Genomic DNA, 27,656 nt, shown 5'->3' with positions numbered 1-27,656 from the left:
AATACCACAAAGGAGACCTCCGACTGTTGAACAACTTAAGCTGTACATCAAGCAAGAATGGGAAAGAATTCCACCTGAAAAGCTTCCAAAAATTGGTCTCCTCAGGTCCCAAACGTTTACTGAGTGTTGTTAAAAGGAAAAGCCATGTAACACAGTGGTAAAAATGCCCCTGTACCAACTTTTTTGCAATGTGTTGCTGCCATTAAAGGCCTACTGAAATTAGATTTTCTTATTTAAACAGGGATAGCAGGTCCATTCTATGTGTCATACTTGATCATTTCGCGATATTGCCATATTTTTGCTGAAAGGATTTAGTAGAGAACATCCACGATAAAGTTTGCAACTTTTGGTCGCTAATAAAAAATCCTTGGCTTTACCCGAAGTAGCAGACGATGTGCGCGTGACGTCACCGGTGTGAGGGCACCTCACATTCTCACATTGTTTATCATGAGAGCCTCCAGCAGCAAGAGCTGTTCGGACCGAGAAAACAATTTTTTGCCCATTAATTTGAGCGAGGATGAAAGATTCGTGGATGAGGAAAGTTAGAGTGAAGCACAAAAAAAAAAGAAGTAGAAAAAAAGAAAAAGTGATGGCTCCAGGCGGCGGCAGTGGGATCGTTTCAGATGTAATTAGACACATTTACTAGGATAATTCTGGAAGATCCCTTATCTACTTACTGTTTTAATAGTGTTTTAGTGAGATTGTAAAGTCATAAATGAGGGCTGCGGTGAACGCCAGTGTCTCTCAGAGAAGCCGAGGAGCAAAGATCATAGTTGCCTTTTTGAGCTGCAGGAGGAAGTCCCATAATCCACTGAAGTCTCCGGTAAGAGCCGACTTAATAGCACAATTTTCCCATCCAAAAACTCGCTGGTTGACATAGAGAAACATGTTTGCTTGACCGCTCTGTGTTAAAGCTTCACAACAAACAAAGAAACACCGGCTGTGTTTCAGTGCTAAAGGCAGCTGCAATCCACCGCTTTCCACCAACAGCATTTTTCTTTATAGTCTCTATTATTAATTGAACAAATTGCAAGAGATTCAGCAACACAGATGTCCAAATTACTGTGTCATTATGCGATGAAAAGAGACAACTTTTAGCCGTGTGTGGTGCTGGGCTAATATGTCCGCTCCAACCCGAGACGTCACAAACTTGCGTCATCATTCCGGGAAGTTTTCAACAAGAAACTCCGCGGGAAATTTAAAATTGTAATTTAGTAAACTAAAAAGGCCATATTGGCATGTATTGCAATGTTAATATTTCATCATTGATATATAAACTATCAGACTGCGTGGTCGGTAGTAGTGGGTTTCAGTAGGCCTTTAGATTCTAAGTTAATGATTTTTTTTATATTCTCAGTTTGAACAATAAATATCTTGTCTTTGCAGTCTATTCAATTGAATAAAAGTTGACAAGGATTTGCCAATCATTGTATTCTGTTCTTATTCACGAATTACACAACGCGCCAACTTCAATGGTTTAGGAGTTTCATTACAATTTCTCAGGGATTTGTGTTATTTTCACAGCTTTGACTAAAAGGCGCTGAGTTAGAATCCCCAGATTCACCGTAAAAGCCGGCCTGTGTGCTCTCCTGCCGGGAAGTGATGGAAGTCGGAGAAGTGCAAATTGCGTCATTTCAAATTCAACGCACATGAGCGAACGCCAGCAGAACAAAAAAAAGGTGCACCTCGCCAACATTCAGCATTTAGGTCTGTTTTTATATGAGACGCTCGAGGGATTTGGATTGTTTTTTTCTTGAAAAAGCAAATCAGTGAGTCAGACCCTCCTATCGGACCCCATAAAAAGGCCCGAAACAGCTCCCCTGACGTCTGCATGGGGGTCACTTCAGGGACACTCGGATCATTAGGCAGCGGGTTGAGGAGGGAAGGTCTCCACAAGGTGTGTCGGAAGAGTAATAACCAGCAGCACATGTGTCTTTCAACACGGCTGATCAGCTCCACGTTGGACTGGAATTCGGGTTGCCAAACATCAAATAGTCCCGTATTGAGCCTAAAAGGGACACGCACTGTATTTCGTATTATCAAGAGAATTTAAAACATTGGTAAAATGTCAATGGAATTATTCATCACAGAGCGAATATTTCTGCCACTATTATAAGAATAAATAAAAAACATTTCTTCAGTAAATTTTCATTTTCGTTACAAATCTCTGTGGAAGAAAAACTGTTCTTTCTTTGGAATTTCGCCCATTGTCCGCAACCCTCAAGTGAGACAAAAACAAACGTCCTTCCCTTTACAACAGTGGTGTCCAGAATGCGGCCCTCAGTTAATTTTTCAACGGCCCCACGGCACATTTAAAAAATACGATTGAAAAATTATTCAAACGTAAAAAGTGACATAAAGGAGCAAACGGGTGAAATGTAACAAGAAAATGTTGCAATGTTTACTCTAATAACCCAAAGCTGCCATGCAGTCTGTTTCTTTCTTTAAAAAATAATAATGAATCAAAATCAATGTCATTATGAATTATTGACCTATTCAAGGCTCCAATTACGTCACGTTAAATTTTCCACTTTGAGGGAAAATGTTGCATATTTTGTGTTTGCAATATAAAAAACTGAGATGTTTTTTTTTAAAGAAGGGCCTAAAATGAACAAACAAAAAACAATAAACAACAATAAAACTTTTAATTGACGGATAGATCTGAAGTTGATCTTGAGATTATTGGGTTAAAAGTAAACTGTAAAAAAATGTATAATTTATTTTCTAACACTTTAATGAGTAGGACCCCTTGCAAAACTAACTCCTCCAGGACGCTACAATATACACCCTAGCTACCACCAAACCCCGCCCACCTCAAACCCACCCGAATTCAGAGGTCTCAAGGTTGGCAAGTATGGTTTTACGCCACTCGTTCTTTGTCTCATTTGGTCCACCAAATGTTTTATACTGTGCGTGAATGCACTAAGGAGAGCTTTGTTGATTTTGTTGATTTGCTGGAGTGCTTATCAGGCATATTTGTTCAATCCAAGACTGCAATCTAATCTATGCTAACATGCTATTTAGGCTAGCTGTATGTACATACTGCATCATCATGCCTTGTTTGTGGGTTGAGCTCATTTAATTTCCTTTACTTATGTCCTCTGTGTATTTCATTTATATTTGATTGTCTCATGACACTTTATCTGTATGTAATATTGGCTGCATTTATCATAGTTGTTTGTGTGCCATGTTGTTCCAGATCACAGCAAACATTACCTAACTTGCAAATATTGAAATAAATCCAAATACCCAGAACCCCTTGCAGCATTAACTCTTCCAGGATGCTACAATATATACCCCCGCTACCACCAAAAAGACCAAAATATTTTTTTCATCAAGGGCCAAAATTCAGGGTAAAAACACAGATAAGGTTCTGGATCATCGTTTGTCCCAAAGCAGTCACTTCTTGATGAAGTCCGCCACGGTTAGTTGTGGTTATTGTTGTTGACGGAAGTAACATTAGTTGCCACGCGCTCCGTGAAATCAATGCGCCGCGGTAATTCTTGAAAAGACCAAAATATTTTTTTCTTTATGGCAAAATTCAGAGTAAAAACACAGTTAAGGTTCTGGATCATCATTCGTCCCAAAGCACTCACTTCTTGATGAAGTCTGCCACGGTTAGTTGTGGTTGTTATTGTTGTTGACGGAAGTAACATTAGTTGCTGCACGGTAATTCTTGAAATGACCAAAATATTTTTTTCATCAAGGACAAAATTCAGGGTAAAAACACAGATAAGGTTCTGGGTCCTAATTTGTCCCAAAGCAGTCACTTCTTGCTGAAGTCCGCCACGGTTAGTTGTGGTTGTTGTTGTTGACTGAAGTAACATTAGTTTCTACGCGCTCCGTAAATTCAATGCGCCGCGGTAATTCTTGAAAAGACCAAAATATATTTTTCATTAAGGCAAAATTCAGGGTAAAAATACGGATAAGGTTCTGGATCTTAATTTGTCCCAAAGCAGTCACTTCTTGATGAAATCTGCCACGGTTAGTTGTGGTTGTTGTTGTTGACGGAAGTAACATTAGTTGCTACGCGGTAATTCTTAAAATGACCAAAATATTTTTTTCATCAAGAGAAAAATTCAGGGTAAAAACACAGATAAGGTTCTGGATCCTAATTAGTCCCAAAGCAGTCACTTCTTGCTGAAGTCTGCCACGGTTAGTTGTGGTTGTTGTTGTTGACGGAAGTAACATTAGTTTCTACGCGCTCCATAAATTCAATGCGCCGCGGTAATTCTTGAAAAGACCAAAATATATTTTTCATGAAGGCAAAATTCAGGGTAAAAACACGGATAAGGTTCTGGATCCTAATTTGTCCCAAAGCAGTCACTTGTTGATGAAGTCTGCCACGGTTCGTGGTGGTTGTTGTTGTTGACGGAAGTTACATTAGTTGGGACGCGGTAATTCTTGAAATTACCAAAATATTTTTTTCATCAAGGGCAAAATTCAGGGTAAAAACACAAATAGGGTTCTGGATCATCATTTGTCCCAAAGCAGTCACTTCTTGATGAAGTCTGCCACGGTTAGTTGTGGTTGTTGTTGTTGTTGTTGACAGAAGTAACATTAGTTGCCACGCGCGCCATGAATTCAATGCGCCGCGGTAATTCTTAAAAAGACCAAAATATATTTTTCATGAAGGCAAAATTCAGGGTAAAAACACGGATAAGGTTCTGGATCCTAATTTGTCCCAAAGCAGTCACTTCTTGATGAAGTCTGCCACGGTTAGTTGTGGTTGTTGTTGTTGACAGAAGTGACATTAGTTGCGACACGGTAATTCTTGAAATGACCAAAATATTTTTCTCATCAAGGGCAAAATTCAGGGTAAAAACACAAATAGGGTTCTGGATCATCATTTGTCCCAAAGCAGTCATTTTTTGATTAAGTCTGCCACGGTTAGTTGTGGTTGTTGTTGTTGACGGAAGTAACATTAGCTGCTACGCGGTAATTCTTGAAATGACCCAAATATTTTTTTCATCAAGGGCAAAATTCAGGGTAAAAACACAGATAAGGTTCTGGATCCTAATTAGTCCCAAAGCAGTCACTTCTTGATGAACTCTGCCATGGTTAGTTGTGGTTGTTGTTGTTGACGAAAGTAACATTAGTTGCTACGCGCTCCGTAAATTCAATGCACCGCAGTAATTCTTGAAAAGACCAAAATATACTTTTCATGAAGGCAAAATTCAGGGTAAAAACACGGATAAGGTTCTGGATCCTAATTTGTCCCAAAGCAGTCACTTCTTGATGAAGTCTGCCACGGTTCGTTGTGGTTGTTGTTGTTGACAGAAGTGACATTAGTTGCGACACGGTAATTCTTGAAATTACCAAAATATTTTTTTCATCAAGGGCAAAATTCAGGGTAAAAACACAAATAGGGTTCTGGATCATCATTTGTCCCAAAGCAGTCATTTTTGATGAAGTCTGCCACGGTTAGTTGTGGTTGTTGTTGTTGACGGAAGTAACATTAGTTTCTACGCGCTTCGTAAATTCAATGCGCCGCGGTAATTCTTGAAAAGAGCAAAATATATTTTTCAATAAGGCAAAATTCAGGGTAAAAACACGGATAAGGTTCTGGATCCTAATTTGTCCCAAAGCAGTCACTTCTTGATGAAGTCCGCCACGGTTAGTTGTGGTTGTTGTTGTTGACTGAAGTAACATTAGTTTGTACGTGCTCCGTAAATTCAATGCGCCGCGGTAATTCTTGAAAAGACCAAAATATATTTTTCATGAAGGCAAAATTCAGGGTAAAAACACGGATAAGGTTCTGGATCCTAATTTGTCCCAAAGCAGTCACTTCTTGATGAAGTCTGTCACGGTTAGTTGTGGTTGTTGTTGTTGACGGAAGTAACATTAGTTGCTACGCGCTCCCTGAAATCAATGCCCCGCGGTAATTCTTGAAAAGACCAAAATATTTTTTTCATCGAGGGCAAAATTCAGGGTAAAAACACAGAAAAAAAAAGGACAAGGTTGCCAGGTATCACGATTATTGCCTGTGTAAAGACAAAAGACACATGTTTCCACCAAGCGCTACTGTCCAGTTCTCCTCAGGACAGTTTAGGATGCTCAACCTCCCCTTCAAGTATATTTTCGTAACCAGTTCATGATTTATTACATGATGAATTCTCAGATTGTCGAGCTCCATCGGGACTTCTTAAAGTCACTCCGTTGCCTCATCTATTCGCCAAGACATCCGATCACGCTTCCCTCCGCTTCCTGTTATTCCCTTCAACGCCGGCTGTATCTCTTCCACCTTCTCCCACTTCCCCTTCACTCCCTCTGCATCTTTCAGGATAAATTATGCCCTTAACTCCTCGATAACACTCGAGTCTTATCTCCTCTCCCGTCTGTCTCTACCAGACACCATACCGTCCTTGTTTATAGCTCCCGCTTCAATGATATACAGTATGTGTATATCACGTAGTATGTCATGCTGCTGACTCAGCAACAAGACCTGGTTTGACCTAACCGGGATGGATTATGTGTTGCTTGTTTGGCAAGGGGTCGTTCTGCGCCAAAGAAGCTCATCGGCTTGAACCGAGCCAGGAACCGATGACTCCTGTAGTTTCAAGTACAAGGCTTGGTCTGAAGCAGTAAAACCATAACACATACAGGATCTCGACTGGTGCCTTTTGGGTAAAGAGTGAAAAATGAAGCCCTTTCCAAACGTGAGGTATGGAGTGTCCAGACATTTTCAAGCTTGCTACTCATTTGTTTAACTGCTTTAGTTATACTAGTGGTGTTCCTCAAGGTTCCATTTTAGGTCCTTTCTTTTTCATCATTTGGGCTATTCTAGTGAAGTGTGAAGTGAATTATATTTATACAGCGCTTTTCTCTAGTGACTCAAAGCGCTTTACATAGTGAAAACCAATATCTCAGTTACATTTTTCAAACGAGTGTGGGTGGCACTGGGAGCAGGTGAGTAAAGTGTCTTGCCCAAGGACACAACGGCAGTGACTAGGTTGGCAGAAGCGGGGATCGAACCTGGAACCCTCAAGTTGCTGGCACGGCCACTCTACCAATCGAGCTGTACTGGTGGTCCACAAGGTTTTTACAGCGGGGTGGCATGTTAAAGCGCGGATTGTTTCCCCAACATGCAGACTGAACTCCGGCGGCAATGTGCAGGTAGGAAATGATTTCCATCCATCCATAAATTTACTACCGCTTATCGCTTCACCCCCAATTCCAACCCTTGGTGCTGAGTGCCAAGCAGGGAGGTAATGGGTCCCGTTTTTATAGTCTTTGGTATGACTCGACAGGGGTATGAACTCACGACCTACCGATCTCAGGGCGGACAGTCTAACCACTCGGCCACTGAACAGGGAAGACATGTAGCAGGTACTGTAAAACACACTTTGTTAAAGATAAAACTCAAATTGTAAGAACTTGTTACAAAATTCTGTTGTTTTACATGCATAACTGTAGTTTACGGTACGCCAGCGGTTTTGACGGCGCTTATAATTTGGCAACAAGCCAACCAGCTGCATGTACGTAAATACATGTGCACAACAGCAGAGTTGGTTAACGACAATACCTGTCATTCGGTAAACTCATTGTGTAGGTCTAGATGTTTGTTTTTTGAATGTTTACCTAAGTTTGAAGCAAAGGTGGTGATACTTTATTACCACTTTTGGAAGGGCATGTCGCTTCCGTGTTCAAAGGGTCACCATTATCGTTAGTCTTAAAGCCCAAATGAGAGGTGCCGTTAGAGACATTATTCAGAATTAATTCTTTCCTACACTACTGAAATGTTTCAGTTGTTTATGAGAGAGGATTTCAGTAGTGTGTATAAGGGGTTTTCAGTAGTGTGTATGAGAGTGTTTCAGTCGGCGTTGTGAGGGAAAAACATTTCATTAGTGTGTATAAGGGGGTTTCAGTAGTGTGTACGAGAGTGTTTCAATAGTGTTTTTGAGAGGAAAACATTTCAGTAGTGTGTATAAGGGGGTTTCAGTAGTGTGTATGAGAGTGTCTCAGTAGCGTTTGTGAGACGAAAACTTTTCAGTGGTGTGTATAAGGGGGTTTCAGTAGTGTGTATGAGTGTTTCAGTAGTGTTTGTGAGAGAAACATTTCAGTAGTGTGTATAAGGGGGTTTCAGTAGTGTGTATGAGAGTGTTTCAGTAGTGTTTGTGAGAGAAAAACATTTCAGTAGTGTGTAAAAAGGGATTTCAGTAGTGTGTAAGAGAGTGGTTCAGTTGTGTTTGTGAAAGAAAAACATTTCAGTGTTGTGTATAAGGGGGTTTCAGTAGTGTGTATGAGAGCGTTTCAGTGGTGTTTGTGAGTGATAAACATTTCAGTAGTGGGTATGAGAGTGTTTCAGTAGTGTTTGTGAGAGAAAAACATTTCAGTAGTGTGTATAAGGGGATTTCAGTAGTGTGGATGAGAGTGTTTCAGTAGTGTTTGTGAGAGAAAAACATTTCAGTAGTGTGTATGAGAGTATTTCAGTAGTGTTTGTGAGAGGAAAACATTTTAATAGTTTGTATAAGGGGGTTTCAGTAGTGTGTATGTGAGAGAAAAACATTTCAGTAGTGTGTATAAGGGGGTTTCAGTAGTGTGTATGAGAGTGTTTCAGTAGTGTTGTGAGAGAAAAAACATTTCAGTAGTGTGTATAAGGGGGTTTCAGTAGTGTGTATGAGAGTATTTCAGTAGTGTTTGTGAGAGAAAAACATTTGAGTTGTTTATGTGAGAGCATTTCAGTAGTGCATGTGAGAGGTAATCCTGAATAATGTCCCTAACAGCCCCTCATACCCAAATACCCCCCTACTGCGCTTCACGCACCCTCTTTATTAGTAGAATTGCCATTTTTGCCATTTTTCCTCCTCACACTGCTTCTGCCTGTATGCGTTCTGTGTGTGCGTGCTGACACACTAAACATCAACATCGGCTCAGTACGTCACCGCCACACAGCAGCGTGCGGGTAAAAAAATTCAGTATTTTTCAATTGCAGCATAGTACCGTTTTTAATTCATTTGTATCGCGGTAACTTGATAGTACCTGGATGTCGTACAACCCGTGTAAATACAGACTATTTACCGTTGCCATTTAGCATTATTTTCTTTTCTTTTTTTTTTACTTTTAATTTGGGCCATATATTAAGTGTTAAATAAAGTTTTACCCAAAACCAGTGAAGTTGGCACGTTATGTATAAATAAAAACAGAATACAATGATTTGCAAATCCTTTTCAACTTATATTCAATTGAATAGTCTGCAAAGACAAGATACTTAATGTTTGAACTGAGAAACGTATTTTTTTTCTTGCAAATAATCATTAACTTAGAATTTAATAGCAGCAACAGGTTGCAAAAAAGTTGGCACAGGGGCATTTTTACCACTGTGTTACATGGCCTTTCCTTTTAACGACACTCAGTAAACGTTTGGGAACTGAGGAGACCAATTTTTTAAGCTTTTCAGGTAGAATTCTTTCCCATTCATGCTTGATGTACAGCTTAAGTTGTTCAACAGTCCGGGGTCTCCGTTGTGGTATTTTAGGCTTCATATTGCGGCACATATTTTCAATGGGAGACAGGTCTGGACTACAGGCACTCTTTTACTACAAAGCCACGCTGTTACACACGCAGAATGTGGCTTGGCATTGTCTTGCTGAAATAAGCAGGGGCGTCCATATTAACGTTGCTTGGATGGCAACATATGATGCGCCAAAACCTGTATGTACCTTTCAGCATTAACGGTGCCTTCACAGATGTGTAAGTTACCCATGCCTTGGGGACTAACACACCCCCATACCATCACAGATGCTGGCTTTTGAACTTTGTGCCTGGAACCGTCATTACCCTGAATTGATTAACGTGGACAACTTAAACAAGTTCAAAAACTTATTCGGGTGTTCCCAGTTAGTGGTCAATTGTACGGAATATCCATTGTATTGTACAGTCTACTAATAAAAATTTAAATCAATCAATCAATGAGAGTCAGATGAGCGCTTTTGATGCACTTTATCTTCAAGATCAATAGCACAGTTTGTTGTAAATGTTAAATTAAAAAAGGAGATTTTGTTATTAAACAATCAACATTTGTTACGACATGAACACGCAAAAAATTGGTACTGGTACATATTACCAGGTACCATAAATTGGTACCACAACCTATGCATTTGATCGCATTCCCAGTGCTGGGATCCTTCCCAGCCCAGACACTTCCCTTCCCCAATTGAGACATCAGAGTACCAACTCAGCTACTTTCCCTCTGCGCTCACTACCTTTGCCAAATTCCCTTCATAACACAAACTTGCAGCACAAAACACTGACATGTTTTTCATCTTTCATCAGATTTTCTTTCCTAACTCTTGGCTGTTGATGTCAAACCGCTGTACACTTGAAGAAATAAACCTGAGCACCGTGGCGCAGATCCAACGTTCAACTTGGCAGGCTTTCCACATAAACTACTTTGTGTGTATAAGCGTGTGTGTGTGTGTGTGTGTGTGTGTGTGTGTGTGTGTGTGTGTGTGTGTGTGTTTGTGTGTGTGCGTGTGTGTGTGTGTGTTTTCTGGCAATGCTGACTTAATGGGGACATCGCTCTGTTTACACACATTTAGGCGACTTCTGACGGTATGGGGACCAAAAAACAGGTCCCCTAAAGGGAAACCTTTTTAAATGATAGTCAGATCCATTTCGAAGATGCCTAAGTGATTTTTAAGCTTTGGCCCATAAAACATGTTTGCTGGTTAGTTTGAGCGTGAGACATTTGCACAGCAGCCCCATCATCGGGCTGGAGCTGGTACTGCACTCGCTGCTCTGCTCACACTTCTTCCGTGTCTAGTTAATCACTTCTATCTGTCCTATAAGAGGAAAGCTGTCGTGCTGTATTCTGAGGATCATGTCATTTTTAAATGGTCCTCAGTTGTCACGTACAACAAATGTGTGTGAATTATGCAAAAGTATTTAAATTTGGTCCCCATCAGTGACGTGTGGTGAGGTTCATGGCTGGTGAGGCACTGACTTCATCACAGTCAGATTTATAAACATATGAACCCTATAGAACAGGGGTCACCGACGTGGTGCCCGCGGGCACCAGGTAGCCCGAAAGGACCAGATGAGTCGCCCACTGGCCTGTTTTAATAATAGCTCAAATAGCAGCACTTACCAGTGAGCTGCCAATGTTTTTAAAATGTTATTTATTTACTAGGAAGCTGGTCTCGCTTTGCTCGACATTTTTAATTCTAAGAGAGACAAAACGCAAGTAGAATTTGAAAATCCAAGAAAACATTTCAAAGACTTGGTCTTCACTTGTTTAAATAAATTAATCTATTTTTTTACTTTGCTTCTTTAACTCTTAGAAATACAATTTTAGAGAAAAAATACAACCTTAAAAATGATTTTAGGATTTTTAAACACATATACGTTTTTACCTTTTAATTTTCTTCCTCTTCTTTCCTGACAATTTAAATCAATGTTGAAGTAAATGTATTTTTTTTTATGTAAAGAATGATACATTTTAATTAAATTCTTCATTCTAGCTTCTGTTTTTTCGACGAAGAATATTTGTGAAATATTTCTTCACACTTATTACGATTAAAACTCAAAAAAAAAATTCTGGCAAATCTAGAAAATCCTTTGAACCAAATTTAAATCTTACTTCAAAGTCTTTTGAATTTCTTTTAAAATTTTTGTTCTGGAAAATCTAGAAGAAATAATGATTTGTCTTTGTTAGAAATATAGCTTGGTCCAATTTGTTATATATTATAACAAAGTGCAAATTGGATTTTAACCTATTTAAAACGTGTCATCAAAATTCTGAAATTAATCTTAATCAGGAAAAAATTACTAATGATGTTCCATGAATTATTTATTTTAATTTTTTCGGTTGAATTTTGAATTTTAAAGAGTTGTAATTGAAGATAAACTCTTTCAAAATTTGATTTTCATTTTTTGTGTGTTTTCTCCTCTTTTAAACCGTACAATTAAGTGCTTTTTTTCATCATTTATTCTCTACAAAAAACCTTCCGTAAAAGGAAAAAAAAGGTACGACGGAATGACGGACAGAAATACCCATTTTATATATATATTTATATATATAGATTTATTTATAAAAAGGTAAATTGAGCAAATTGGTTATTTCTGGCAATTTATTTAGGTGTGAATCAAACTGGTAGCCCTTCGCATTAATCAATACCCAAGAAGTAGCTCTTGGTTTCAAAAAGGTTGGTGACCCCTGCTATAGAATATCTTATTCACCATTTGATTGGCAGCAGTTAACGGGTTATGTTTAAAAGCTCATACCAGCATTCTTCCCTCCTTGGGACTCAGCATCAAGCGTTTGAATTGGGGGTTAAATCACCAAAAATTATTCCCGGCCTCTGCTGCTCACTGCTCCCCTCACCTCCCAGGGGGTGAACAAGGGGATGGGTCAAATGCAGAGGACCAATTTTACCACACCTAGTGTGTGTGTGACAATCATTGGTACTTTAACTTAATGTAGCAGGTACTCTAGCTAGTATAGTATGGAATAGTATAAATAAATTACACTTTAGCTCGGTTGGTAGACAGCAACTTGAGGGTTGCAGGTTCGATCCCCGCTTCTGCAAACCTAGTCACTGCCGTTGTGTCCTTGGGCAAGACACTTTACCCACCTGCCCCCAGTGCCACCCACACTGGTTTAAATATGTAACTTAGATATTGGGTTTCACTATGTAAAGCGCTTTGAGTCACTAGAGAAAAGCGCTATATAAATATAATTCACTTCACTTCACTTATTATTATTATTATTAGCGATAATACTGCTAACATTAACACTATTAAATAATCACATGTATGTAGAAAATAACACGACAGCTCTGTTATTTTCCGTTTTTTCGACTATTTTTTGGAACCTTGGAGACTTCATGCCTCGTTGGTGTGTTGTCGGAGAGTGTAACAACACTAACAGGGAGGGATTCAAGTTGCATCGAAGATGCGAAAGTGTCTGCCGCCAGACCCCCATTGAATGTGCTGTAGTGTCTTCACATTTGACCGGCGATGACAGACATGACACAGAGATGTATGGATAACCTGCAGATGCATTTGCGATGATAAAGTCAACGAAATCACAAAGGTGAGTTTTGTTGATGTTGACTTATTTGCTAATCAGACATATTTGGTCGCGGCGTGACTGTCAGCTAATTGATGCTAACATGCTATTTACCGGCGGTGCTGAAGCAGACATGGCACAGAGATGTATGGATAACCTGCAGGTGCATTTGCAACTATATTACGTTTCCTTCCACCCACATTTAATGCGAAAAATACACTTACCAATCGACGGATTTAAGTTGCTCCATTATCACAAAATGCGAAAGTCCTGATCTTTTGATCTGCACATTTTACCGGCGATGCTGACGCAGCTATTCAGCCATGCTATGGCTATGAATAGCGTCAATAGCTATTCGCTCAATAGCTTCAGTTTCTTCTTCAATACTTTCATACTCCAACCATCTGTTTCAATACATGAGTAATCTGTTGAATCGCTTAAGCCGCTGAAATCAGAGTCTGAATCCGAGCTAATGTAGCTATATCTTGCTGTGGTATTCCCATTGTTTGTTTACATTGGCAGCACTGTATGACGTCACAGGAAAATGGATAGTGGTTTCGAAGATAGCGAAAATAAGGCACTTTAAAGCTTTATTTAGGGATATTCCGGGACCGGTAAAATGTTTTAAAACATTTAAAAAAATACAACAAGCCACTGGGAACTGCTTTTTATTGTTTTTAACACTTTTGAAATTGTGATAATGTTCCCCTTTAAAACATACCGGCTTCGGCCTAGCCGAGTAGTGCAAGAATGATCTCTGGGATCACTAGCGCCCTCTACCACCAGGAGGCCGGAGAACAGGCGCCTCACGTTGTGCGTGTTTGCAGCAGTTTTATGATTGCTTAGCACAAGAAATACTTTACACCAGGGGCGCTCACACTTTTTCTGCAGGTGAGCTACTTTTCAATTGACCAAGTCGAGGAGATCTACCTCATTCCTATTTATAATTTATATTTATTTATTTATGAAAGAGACATTTTTGTTAACAAGTTAATGGTGTTTAATGATAATACAAGCATGTTTAACACACATAGATTCCTTTCTTTCATGAAGACAAGAATATAAGTTGGTGTATTTGATTCTGATGACTTGCATTAATTGGAATTAGACAGTGGTGCTGATAACGTCCGCATTTTCAAATGGAGGAAAAACAAAGTCCTCCTTTCTGTCCAATACCACATGAAAGTGGTTGGATTTGGCATCTCATTTGTCCAACTTGCAGACTCGTTTTTAAACACTTTGTTATGAGAGTAGCATATGTGTGTGGCCCTTTAATGTATGGCAGCAGGTGAGTGACGTCAGTGAGTGTGCGGGTGGGCAAGCAAGTGAGAAAGCGGTCGCTGAGGGCGGGGGAGAAATACATTGGCATCAAACTCCGTAGCTTGCTAGCTTGTGCACGCTAGCTTTCTGAGACTCTTATTTTGTTAGCACAGGCAGGATGAAACAGGTATTTTATGGTGAAGACAGGAACTGTGCAGTCAGTCTTTAGAGTTTTGACAGTAGGTACGGAGTCTCTAGAAATAAAATGTGTTTCTCTGTGTCCACCCTGTTAGTGATTTTTTTCTTAAATATGAGCTCGCAGCAGCCAGCGTCATCTCACAAGATCCTCGGGTGCCGAGAATGTCAAACAACTGACGAAAGTGAAGTCTTGGTATGATTGATGATTGCTCATTTTTATGTTTATTTTTTAATGCCTGGCTTGAAATCGACTGACACACCCTCCGAGATCGACCAGTCGATCGCGATCGACGTAATGCCCACCCCTGCTTTACACACATACAGTTGTTGACAAAATACACTGTACATTATATACCTCAGCTAACTAAACTATGGAAATGTATAATATAATTCATAAAGCAATACGGTCTCACTGCACAGCAGGCCAGCAGTTAGCCGAGTCATTGTGCAATCCATAGTGACGGGGAGGCTCACCGCAAGTAATTCTCAGTATTTGAACGGCAAATGTGAAAATTAAGCGATTTTGAATACAATATAATTTAAAACTGGTGACATTAAATTACCTTTATAGTATAATCACTGGATACATATAACAATATAATAATTATTATTTATTTTTTTTGCATTTTCTTCTTTCCATGATGGCCCCTGACTGCACGTCACTGGTCCCCATGAACCATATTAACTCTTTTCCCCAGGGTCCCCAGTAAGAATGATCAGCACATTACGTCATCAATCCAGAGATTTAAAGACGTGTATGAGCTAACTAGGCAGTGGCAATTTTACCCCATTTTTTTATGCCTCCACAACCTGTAGAAAGGGTGGTCCCCACAAGTCCTGATCAAAAACTTGGTCCCATTCCGAATGATAACCGTGTGTGTGTGTGTGTGTGTGTGTGTGTGTGTATTTCCCCATGTATGCAAGTGTGTGTGGACTTGTGTAAGTATAGAACCTGTGTAATGGACCGTTTGTCCGTGTTAGTATGTGTTTCCATTGAGCCCTCCATAAAAGCAGACTCATTACTTTGCAGCCACATTAAAAAGTCTTCCAAGGTATTTTTAAAATTGCAGTCTCAGAGAGGAAGCTTAAGAACGGCACAACGGCAACCCTCCGCCAGGCAAAAACAAACAATATGCTTCTACTCGGGTGACACAGAATGTCTTTGAACACAGTTTGAAGTCTTCTCGTCCGAAGACCAGAGGGGTTCACACAAATAATACGTTTGTCAGTATTCGAAGCGTGCCAAAATAACATTTCGGAGCAAACTCGGTAAGAAGTGGAAGCAGTACGGAGATTATTGATATTTTGCAACCATAAAAATGCATTTTAACTCAAGTTTTTATACTGCACAGTGGCTTAAAAAAACACTTCAACTTTTACACTTTTTGTTACTGTTTGATAGTACTACAGTTTTATAAACCCCGTTTCCATATGAGTTGGGAAACTGTGTTAGATGTAAATATAAACGGAATACAATGATTTGCAAATCATTGTCAACCCATATTCAGTTGAATATGCTACAAAGACAACATATTTGATGTTCAAACTGATAAACTTTTTTTTTTTTTTTTTCAAATAATCATTAACTTTGGAATTTGATGCCAGCAACACGTGACAAAGAAGTTGGGAAAGGTGGCAATAAGTACTGATAAAGCTGAGAAATTCTCATCAAACACTTATTTGGAACATCCCACAGGTGTGCAGGCTAATTGGAAACAGGTGGGTGCCATGATTGGGTATAAAAGCAGCTTCCATGAAATGCTGAGTAATTCACAAACAAGGATGGGGTGAGGGTCACCAATTTGTAAGCAAATTGTCAAACAGTTTTAGAACAACATTTCTCAACGAGCTATTGCAAGGAATTTGGGATTTTACCATCTACGGTCTGTAAAATCATCAAAACGTTCAGAGAATCTGGAGAAATCACTGCACATAAGCGATGATATTACGGACCGTTGATCCCTCAGGCGGTACTGCATCAAAAATCGACATCAGTGTGTAAAGAATATCACCACGTGGGCTAAAGAACATCTCATAAAACCGCTGTCAGTAACTACAGTTGGTTGCTACTGTAAGTGCAAATTAAAACTCTGCTATGCAAAGCAAAACCCATTTATCAACAACACCAAGGAAAGCCCCAGGCTTCGCTGGGCCCAAGCTCATCTAAGATGGACGGATGCAAAGTGGAAAAGTTTTCTGTGGTCTGACGAGTCCACATTTCAAATTATATTTGGAAACTGTGGACGTGGTGTCCTCTGGAACAAAGAGGAAAATAACCATCCGGATTGTTATAGGTGCAAAGTTCAAAAGCCAGCATCTGTGATGGTATGAGGGTGTATTAGTGCCCAAAGCATGGGTAACTTACACATTTGTGAAGGCACCATTAATGCTGAATGGTCCATACAGGTTTTGGAGCAACATATGTTGTCATCCAAGCAACGTTATCATGGACGCCCCTGCTTATTTCAGGAAGACAATGCCAAGCCACGTGTAACAACAGCGTGGTTTCGTAGTAAAAGAGTGTGGGTACTTTCTTGGCCCGTCTGCAGTCCAGACATGTCTCCCATCAAAAATGTGTGGCACATTATGAAGCGTAAAATACGACAGCAGAGACCCCGGACTGTTGAACGACTAAAGCTCTACATAAAACAAGAGGGGGAAAGAATTCCACTTTCAAAGCTTCAACAATTAGTTTCCTCAGTTCCCAAACGTTTATTGAGTGTTGTTAAAAGAAAAGGTGATGTAACACAGTGGTGAACATGCCCTTTCCCAACTACTTTGGCACGTGTTGCAGCCATGAAATTCTAAGTTAATTATTATTTGCAAAAAAAAAATAAAGTTTATGAATTTGAACATCAAATATCTTGTCTTTGTAGTGCATTCAATTGAATATGGGTTGAAAGGAATTTTAAAATCATTTTATTCCGTTTATATTTATATCTAACACAATTTCCTAACTCATATGGAAACGGGGTTTGTCAAAAAAAAGCATGTAAAAAAAACAGCTTAGGCCTCAAGAGGTTAACAGTGGCAGAGCAGGAACGAGCTAGGAAATAGCTCAGCGTTCATTAACTCACACGCGCAAAAAGGAGCTCCCCACGGAACGCGGGGGCCCTCGGCACAGCGTGTAATCAGCGTCGAGGGACTAAAAGTCAACAGGGTCGCGTTGCGTAATTTTTTACATATTTGAGGTTTTGTCATGTTTGCATGAGTCTTTCTTTTTTTGTGGTGGGGTGGGGGGACTTTTGTGGATAACGGGGTGAGAGAAAAAAGACATTTCAGCTCCTCCTCTGGTTGGATATGTGTGGGCTGTCGGGAAAATGTTTCCAACAAAAGCCAAACCTCCTCCTGCGTTTATGCAGCAGGGACAACGTCCCACGTTCACCTCTCCAAACACTCACCGAACCTCTTGTATCCAAAAGACTGTACTTCCTCCTCGTCTGCAAAGTCGTCTGTGGGACATAACGACAAACACATGACGTCAACATTTTGCAGGCACACAAAGAGCACTGGAATCCACTTTATCCTTCAAGTCGAGTGTTTGGGCAAAGTGGAAGCAGCTCACTGGGATCATCTCATATCATGTGCATACACTATTGAAGTGTGTGCGTGTGTGTGTGTGTGTGTGTGTGTGTGTGTGTGTGTGTGTGTGTGTGTGTGTGTGTGTGTGTGTGTGTGTGTGTGTGTGTGTGTGTGTGCTGTAAAAGCTACAGGCTTTAGATTGTTGACAGTAAAGTTAATTAGTCTCAGAACAACATCACACCTAATGGGAAACAGATGGGACCGGGGGGGAGGGCCTGGGGGGTCATGGGCAACAGTGATGAGTGTTGTGACGTCATTTTGGAAGGCGCATTACTTTATGTGCGCTAACATGCATGCAATTCCTCAACAGGAAAGTGTGTACTTCTATACAAAGTAGAATTAAAAGTAACAAAACATAAGGTCACGTACCTTTCATGGCGTTTTTTATAGCTCGTTGATGACAGAGGGAGAGCTGGACCGCTGTCACTTTGTGCGCATCTCAGCATCCGGTAAAAAAAAAAAAAAAAAAAATTAAAAAAAAAGTCCAAAAGTTGTTTTCAAAGTAAAAACGGGGGTAAAATAGGACTGCAGAAAAATCTTTAAAAAGTTAGAAGCTCATCCTTTCCTCACGCAACTTTGAGCAGGAGTGTTGTGATGCTTCGTGTCGGCCAGTCCTGTCTCTTGACCGAGAGGAAAGTCAAGCGAAAACACCCCCACTTCCGGTGGTACTTTCAAAATAAAGGTTTAGCGCCTACGGCCCCTTTTTAATGCCTGCATCGAACTAGGGCCGGAGTCTTTTAATAACTGCATCGAACTATGGCAGGGGTGGGCAACCCAAAATGTTGAACGAGCCATATTGGACCAAAAATACAAAAACAAATCTGTCTGGAGCCACAAAAAAATAAAAGCCATATTACATACAGATAGTGTGTCATGAGATATAAATTGAATTAAGATGACTTAAATGAAGCTAAATAACCTCAAAGAATAGCTACAAATGAGGCATAATGATGCGATATGTACATTTTTAGCTAGCCTAAATAGCATGTTAGCATCGATTAGCTTGCAGTCATGCAGTGACCAAATATGTCTGATTAGCACTCCACACAAGTCAATAACATCAACAAAACTCACCGTCGTGCATTCATGCACAATGTTAAAAGTTTGGTGGACAAAATGAGACAGAAAAAGAAGTGGCATAAAACAAGTCCGAGAAAGTCGAAAGTTACACATGTAAATAAACTACGGTGAGTTCAAGGGCCGTCTAAATTAGTAGGACAAAACGGCGCTCGCCAAATACTCGAATCAGTAAAGCAAACAGTGTGCTTTATAACAATTAGGGAGGTTTGTGTTGATGTTTGCCCTCCCACAGAAACCATATTAAGACAAAAAATATGTTTTTTCCTCCTCACCTTTTTTATTTTTCATACATTTTTGAAAAAGCTCCAGAGAGCCACTAGGACGGCGCTAAAGAGCTGCATGCGGCTCTTGAACCGCGAGTTGCCAATCCCCAAATTAGGTCAACCCAAAAATGTTGAAAGAGCCATATAGGACCAAAATTACACAAAAAAAAATCTGCCTCCAGTCGCTATAAAAGAGAAATCAATCAATCAATCATCAATCAATGATTATTTATATAGCCCTAAATCACTAGTGTCTCAAAGGGCTGCACAAACCACAAAGACATCCTCGGTAGAGCCCACATAAGGGCAAGGAAAACTTACACCCAGTGGGACGTTGGTGACAATGATGACTATGAGAAACCTTGGAGAGGACCGCGTATGTGGGCAACCCCCCCACGGGACCGAAAGCAATGGATGTCGAACGGGTCTAACATGATACTGTGAAAGTTCTATGAAAGATCATAGAAAATACTATGAAATTTCAATCCATAGTGGATCCAACAAAGCCACAGAAATGCCTTCTACAAGTGATGTAATGAAGTCAACACATTATATAAGTGTCTATATTACCTATAATAGCCTACTATCAAAATTACTATGTCTTGCAGGCAGACACAAATCTTCGTTGACAGAAATGTTGAAATGTATTACTGTATTTATTCTACCAATTTTACAACATTGGAAACCATTAGTAAAACTGAGGCTTGTCAGAGGGTGAGGTAACTCCTCGAAATTACTGGTTTAGAATAGCCAAAAGGTATAGATGTGTGTGTACGTATGTACTTAACAAAAAATAAGGTGAAATAACTGAAAACATGATTAATATTCTAGTTTCTTGAAAATAGCCACCCTTTGCTTTAAGTACTGTTTTGCACACTCTTGGCATTCTCTCGATGAGCTTCAAGAGGTAGCACCTGAAAGGGTTTCTTGCCTTCACAGGCGTCATAGTTTTGATGCCTTCAGTGACAATCTACAATGTAAATAGTCATGAATGTCATGGCCAAGGCGCGTTTTACTGTGCCCTCATTTTTGCGCTCTGATTGCCGGATACTCAGGACGCGCCCACGGCCTGTGGGCGATCAACAATCAGCGCACCTGGGGATGATGAGAGGGAGCTGTATAAAGGAGCAGTAGACCTAAGGTTTGAGGGCAGGAACTTAGTTTACTCTTTATGTACCGTAAGCTGAAGCCTTATGCTCTCTCTCTCTCCCTCTGAGTTTTTCCTCTGTGTCTGACATCCTTGTTTGTTCTCCCATAGTTCCTTCCAGAGTCTTCCGTTGTTTTCCCCTGTGGACTTTGGACTGCCTTCCTCGATTCTTGACCTTCGTCTGGACACGGACCTTGACACTCCTCTCCTGCCCTGGACCACCTGCCTGCCCCATGGATTGCCTCGTTCCTTCGCTCTCAACACTTGGTAACACACAACGTAGCTCCATAGCTAACTACACACATAGCCTCACACACACACACTCTTGGGTTTTGACTCTCCATTTCCTTAGTGTAGTTAGTTAGTTAGTATTGTTTATTATTATTATATATATTGACTATATATATATATAAGAAATGTTTGAACAATTAACCCCCTAGTGTCTGAGCCGTCATCTCCCCTCTGTAAACCATAACAATGAAAATAAAGAAAATGCATTGAAATGAGAAGGCGTGTCCAAACTTTTGCTCTGTACTGTATATATCTAAAAAGTTCATTGAAATCGATAGGGAAACATAATGAAGGGCTGTGTGATTTGGGGGAATAAAAGGCTTAACCATGAGATGTTCAAAAACGAAGTAATTAAATCAAATAAGTTTTAATATTTAACTTTTAGTTGATGCTTTTTATGTGATTTTGGTGTGGTTCCTGTATATTTTAATAATTTTCATGGTCAAAATCGCAGAAATTCCGTGTTTCCTGATGAAAATACCAAGGCAGACGAGAAGTGAGGCAGACACAGGTGGTGCCTCTGTGGCTACACACAATGTGTATTCAGCATGTGCGTTGCCACGGGGGAAATGCAGGACATGAGGCAGCAAGTACCTCTGCCTCAATGTAGGGGGCAGACACAAGTCCCTCCAGCGGAAACCAGCCTTTTTTTTTTTTTAACCATATTTATAACAAACATGGCATTTTATTTAGAGTAAGCCAGCATTTGTGGGTGTTTTTTGTCAAATGCAAAAATGTTGTCTTATTGCTTGGAATGAAATTGAATTAAAACGAATGTGTCTGCCAATATGGAGGATTATATACTGTATCCAAGATTAAATAATTCTCTAAACTGGACTTTAAGACAAAATAAATGTGATCATACAACGTAGGTTTTCATGGAGGATAGCTATTGCTGCTTCAGATACAAATACAGAAAGGTAAGATACAGTCACAATACTTGATTTATTTTTTTAAAGCAAATGGGACCAAAGAGGATTTATTTCCAACATTATCAAATACTTTTTGGACCCATTTATCATATCACCACTACTGTAACGCACTTCTTGTCGGGATCCCCAGCAAGAACATCCAGAAGCTGCAATACATACAGAATAGTGCGGCTCGAATCCGGATGAGAGTGCGGAAATATGACCATACCACACCAATTCTCAAATCCCTTCACTGGCTTCCTGTTCCACTCAGGATTAAATACAAAGTATCCCTACTAACCCACCAGTGCCTCCATGGAAATGCCCCCCTCTACCTCAAAGAACTACTCACCCCCTGATCCTCCACACGACACCTCCGCTCCGGACAGGCTAACCTCCTCCAACCTCCGAGGACAAAGCTAGGAACAATGGGAGACTGGGCTTTCTGCTCCGCCGCTCCCAGTCTGTGGTACGCTCTCCCTGACCACCTGAGGGCACCACAGACTGTGAATGCTTTAAAAAAAGGCTTAAAACCCTTCTTTTTAAAAAAATAAAAAATAAAATTTGATATATGCATACTAGTTCTCGCTATTAGGTTGTTATAGTTTTTATTGTTTTAATCTTTTTATTTTTAATACACTGTACACTTTGAGGTTGTTTACTCAATGTAAAGTGCTTTCTACAAAAAAAAATCTATTAATTATTATCATAATATCATTGTGAAAACGTTTTTATGAAATCGAATTACTCCTGTTATTCTAAGGCGCAACCTAAATCACCAACGATTAGAGCTGCACATATGAATTTAAGTAAAAAAATAAAAAAAAGAAGAAAAAAACTCTTCAAAAGTATATATGCCTCACCTGGTGTTTAGTTCACCGCACGTGACTGGTAGGAAATACAATAGAGAACGGGAAATACGTTAGCGAAAGAGAAGGTGAGGTTTGTTGCGGAAGATACATTAAAAAAAAAAAGACAGGGTTGAATAAAATAATATAGAGCAGTGTTTGTCAACCACTGTGTCGCATGAGATACAGTACGGTGTGCCTTTGGAGAATGATCTAATTTAACCAATTTGGGTGCGTTAAATATATTTTTTGCAAACCAGTAATTATATAAGCTGCAAATAATGTGCCATTGTTGAGTGTCTATACAGTCTGGAGATTGGCAGACTTACCACGTTATACTCTTCCATATCAGTAGGTGGCAGCAGGTAGATAATTGCTTGTCGATGTCTGAAACAGCGGGAGGCAGTGTGCAGGTAAAAAGGTACCTAATGCTTAAACCAAACATAAACAAAAGGCGAGTGTCCCTAAGAAATGGCATTGAAGCTTAGCGAAGGTTATGCAGAACAAAAATAAAACTGAACTGGCTACAAAGTAAATGAAAACAGAATGCTGGACGACAGCAAAGACTTACCGCGGAGCAAAGACAGCGTCCACAAAATACATCCGAACATGGCATGACAATTAACTACGTTTGACCGATGGTCCTCTCCTCTGGATTGTGTGGATTTTATGGAACACGACCGACACCATGGGTTGCTGCTCAGATGCACTTTACTGATAATACACAGAATACAATTGTTGTCAATAATGTTCTGCCATCGTCGAGCCCCTACACAAGTATAATAATGAACAAGAAAGTGAACTTAAGTTCTTAACAAGAAAATATATTTTCTGTTGTCGCATGGACACCTACTTCTCCCGTTATCGTAGACGAAAGGGAAGTTGGAAGGCGTGTCCAACGCATATAAAAAGACAGGTGTCACAGTAATTATTGCAGTAGGAGGGACAACGAGAAAATGGTTCCACATTGACAAAACATCGAACAACATTCAGGTATTTACATGCAACTTACACATTTTGTGTAATTATAACAATAATAAAACATTATAAAATGCATTATTTACAAGACATAATTAACCGTTACATATGTTCCCACAAACAAGGATGAAAACAACTGAAGTATTCTTGATTGCTAAAACAAAGCAGGTGTGGGGAATAGTGGTCAAGGAAGACAAGAAACTGCAACAGGAAAATACCAAATAAAGAAAAAAAGCCACCAAAATAGGAGCGCAACTCAAGAAGTAAAACACTCCACACAGGAAAACAGCAAAAAAAACTCAAAATAAGTCCTGACAGTACACCTACTTTGAGACAAGAGCTGTATTGATGCGTTTAAAGCAGGCCTGGGCAATTATTTTGACTTGGGGGCCAAATTTAAAGAAAAAAATGTGTCTGGGGGCCGGTATATCTATTTTTGGGAACTCTATTACAAAACCTCACAATAATGTCTGATTGAATGCTACAACGTTATGACAGACCACCTTAAAAAACAGAATGGAATTTGATTTTTTTTTTAAACTGAATGAGACACCCAGAATGAACATAAAGAATGCGGGATTGACAATATTAACTATGAACGATAAAACATGGAATATTGACAACAAATGAACGTCACACGCCCTCTCGATCAACATATTTTACTATCAAGCGAAATGCTACAAAAAATTGCAACAAACACAGCGAAATATGAATGTGAAAGGTATAAAAAACCCCACCTACAATCTGATAAATCTGTTTTATTGCTAAGCTTTAGAACTTTGTTGTAAAAATCTCCTTCCCTGGCTGTCCCTGACACCTGCATTTCAGGCTTTGGTAGCACTCTGTGGAAACGCTTCCCAACCACACTGCTTGGTGCCTAGTCTGAGCTGCTGTGACTTAAAAACCATAGTAACTAATTAAATTACCATAGTAACTAATACATCATGCAAAAGTGCAGATTCCAACTATTGAAATACTTTGTATATGTCACAGTTAGTTGGTGATGAACCCCAAGATGCAGAGACGGACGCAGGCATAGCATATGAAAACATGATTTAATTAAAACTAAACAAGAACAAACAAAAAGCACGCACGTGGGCGGAATAACAAACTAAGGGAGCTAGTACTGGAAGCCAGAAAACAAAAAGGAACTTTAGCATGGAAGCTGGTGGATAGCAAACAGAAAAACTGGAAATAACTAATGGCTAACAAGAACAGCTTACCGCTACGGCGACCAGGACAAAATGTAGCATGACAGGTAATAGCTGAAAAGAATCACAGACACGACAAGAGCAACATATGGCAACGACAAGTCCGAATGACAATACAATGATCCAGCGACTGACACAAGACAAAGCAGGTACAAATAGGAGCAGGCTGATTGGCAACAGGTGTAGCAAGGTGCCAATCAGCCGCAGCTGAGGATGAACACAACCCTATTGGAACAGGACAGGCAGCTGACAAAATAAGAGCACTAGACAGGAAATAAGGACAGGAAATACTAAACACACAGGAGACAGACAAATGCAGAGAAAAAAACTAAAACATAGACAAACTGTCAGGAGAAAGCCTGACAGTATAGTTCAAGACTTAATACTAATGATATCATATTTGGTACCATACCGCCTCTGAAAAGAACCGGTCCGCCAGACCCTGAGTTTTTTGCAAAAATAAAGCCAATAATGCAATTTTTTCGGGTCCCCTTTATTTAGGAACGTATCGAAAAGCACCGAAAAGTATCAAAATAATATTGATATCAGGACAAACACTAGCATAAAATATCATACAAAAGCGCAGATTCCAACCATTGAAATACTTTTTATAGTTCAAGACTTCCGGTCATTAGAAAACATCACTGCACATCACAATGGCAGCTAAAGTTTCGATCCTAAAGATCTAAAAAAATTATTCGGGAATATCCGGCGGGCCACGACGTTGTACCGATCCGTTGTGGTGAAGAAGGAGCTGAGCCGGAAGGCAAAGCTCTCAATTTACCGGTCGATCTACGTTCCCATCCTCACCTATGGTCATGAGCTTTGGGTCATGACCGAAAGGATAAGATCACGGGTACAAGCGGCCGAAATGAGTTTCCTCCGCCGTGTGGCGGGGCTCTCCCTTAGAGATAGGGTGAGAAGCTCTGCCATCCGGGAGGAACTCAAAGTAAAGCCGCTGCTCCTTCACATCGAGAGGAGCCAGATGAGGTGGTTCGGGCATCTGGTCAGGATGCCACCCGAACGCCTCCCTAGGGAAGTGTTTAGGGCACGTCCAACCGGTAGGAGGCCACGGGGAAGACCCAGGACACGTTGGGAAGACTATGTCTCCCGGCTGGCCTGGGAGCGCCTCGGGATCCCCCGGGAAGAGCTAGACGAAGTGGCTGGGGAGAGGGAAGTCTGGGTTTCCCTGCTTAGGCTGTTGCCCCCGCGACCCGACCTCGGATAAGCGGAAGATGATGGATGGATGGATGGATGGATCCGGCGGGCCGGATTGAAAAGCTTAACGGGCTGCATGTGGCCCCCCGGGCCTTAATTTGCCCAAGTAAATAATGAATGGGTTGTACTTGTAGAGCGCTTTTCTACCTTTAAGGTACTCAAAGCGCTTTGACTCTACTTCCACATTTACCCATTCACACACACATTTACACACTGATGGAGGGAGCTGCCATGCAAGGCGCTAACCAGCACCCATCAGGAGCAACGGTGAAGTGTCTTGCTCAGGACACAACGGACGTGACGAGGTTGGTATTAGGTGGGGATTGAACCAGGGACCCTCGGGTTGCGCACAGCCACTCTCCCACTGCGCCACGCCGTCCCCTGGTTTGAAGTCATATCCAACAATTGCAACAACAACTTTTTATTGACGATATCGGCTTCAGAGTTTCATTTTTGAATGATTTCTGTTGGTGGTGTGCCTCCACATTTTTTCAATGAAAAAAAACGTGCCTTGGCTCAAAAAAGGTTGAAAAACACTGATATAGAGTAGGGCAGTGGTTCTCAAATGGGGGTACGCGTACCCTTGGGGGTACTTGAAGGGGTACGGGAGATTTTTTTTTAAATATTCTAAAAAAAAACACAATTGAAAAATCCTTTATGAATATATTTATTGAATAATACTTCAACAAAATATGAATGTAAGTACATAAACTGTGAAAAGAAATGCAACAATGCAATATTCAGTGTTGACAACTAGATTTTTTGTGGCCATGTTCCATAAATATTGATGTTAAAGATTTCTTTTTTTGTGAAGAAATGTTTAGAAGTAAGTTCATGAATCCAGATGGATCTCTATTACAATCCCCAAAGAGGGCACTTTAAGTTGATGATTACTTATGTGTAAAAATCTTGATTTATAATTGAATCACTTGTTTATTTTTCAACAATTTTTTAGTTATCTTTATATCTTTTTTTCCAAATAGTTCAAGAAAGACCACTACAAATGAGCATTATTTTGCACTGTTATAAATGTAATAAATCAGAAACTGATGACATACTGCTGTATTTTACTTCTTTATGTCTTTTTTTCAACCAAAAATGCTTTGCTCTAATTGGGGGGTACTTGAATTAAAAAAATGTTCACAGGGGGTACGTCACGGAAAAAAGGTTGAGAACCACTGATACAGTGGGGCAAAAAAGTATTTAGTCATCCACCGATGAATAGAAAAACAGCCCCAAAGCATGATGTTTCCACCCCCATGCTTCACAGTAGGCCTGGTGTTCTTGGGATGCAACTCAGTATTCTTCTTCCTCCAAACACGACAAGTTGAGTTTGTACCAAAATGGATACATGGATGATACAGCAGAGAATTGGGAGAATGTCATGTGGTCAGAAGAAACCAAAATAGAACTTTTTGGTATAAACTCAACTCGTCGTGTTTGGAGGTAGAAGAATACTGAGTTGCATCCCAAGAACACCACACCTACTACTGTGAAGCATGGGGGTGGAAACATCATGCTTTGGGGCTGTTTTTCTGCTAAGGGGACAGGACGATTGATCCGTGTTAAGGAAAGAATGAATGGGGCCATGTATTGTGAGATTTTGAGCCAAAACCTCCTTCCATCAGTGAGAGCCTTGAATGATTGACCAAATACT

At 40.1% G+C, this 27,656-nt stretch overlaps 1 protein-coding gene across 3 annotated transcripts in view; it reads right to left on the bottom strand.

Moving 5' to 3' along the window:
• LOC133569684 (collectin-12-like) overlaps positions 1–18,692 on the bottom strand; it is a 52,822-nt gene extending 34,130 nt beyond the window's left edge. Inside the window, exons 1-2 of one of the 3 annotated variants that reach the window (XM_061922208.1) lie at positions 18,422–18,692; positions 17,872–17,922 (exon numbers count right to left, since the gene is read on the bottom strand). In XM_061922208.1, coding sequence (XP_061778192.1) covers positions 17,872–17,922; positions 18,422–18,428 — 58 coding nt within the window. In that variant the 5' untranslated portion in view covers positions 18,429–18,692. The remainder of the gene's footprint in view (positions 1–17,871; positions 17,923–18,421) is intronic. The other 2 variants (XM_061922207.1, XM_061922209.1) reach the window with 2 other exon arrangements.
• Positions 18,693–27,656: the final 8,964 nt, after the last annotated feature.

This window comes from Nerophis ophidion, linkage group LG15 (assembly GCF_033978795.1).
Source record: "Nerophis ophidion isolate RoL-2023_Sa linkage group LG15, RoL_Noph_v1.0, whole genome shotgun sequence".
Classification (NCBI taxonomy): Eukaryota; Metazoa; Chordata; class Actinopteri; order Syngnathiformes; family Syngnathidae; genus Nerophis; species Nerophis ophidion.
This window is presented reverse-complemented; position numbering and strand designations above follow the sequence as displayed.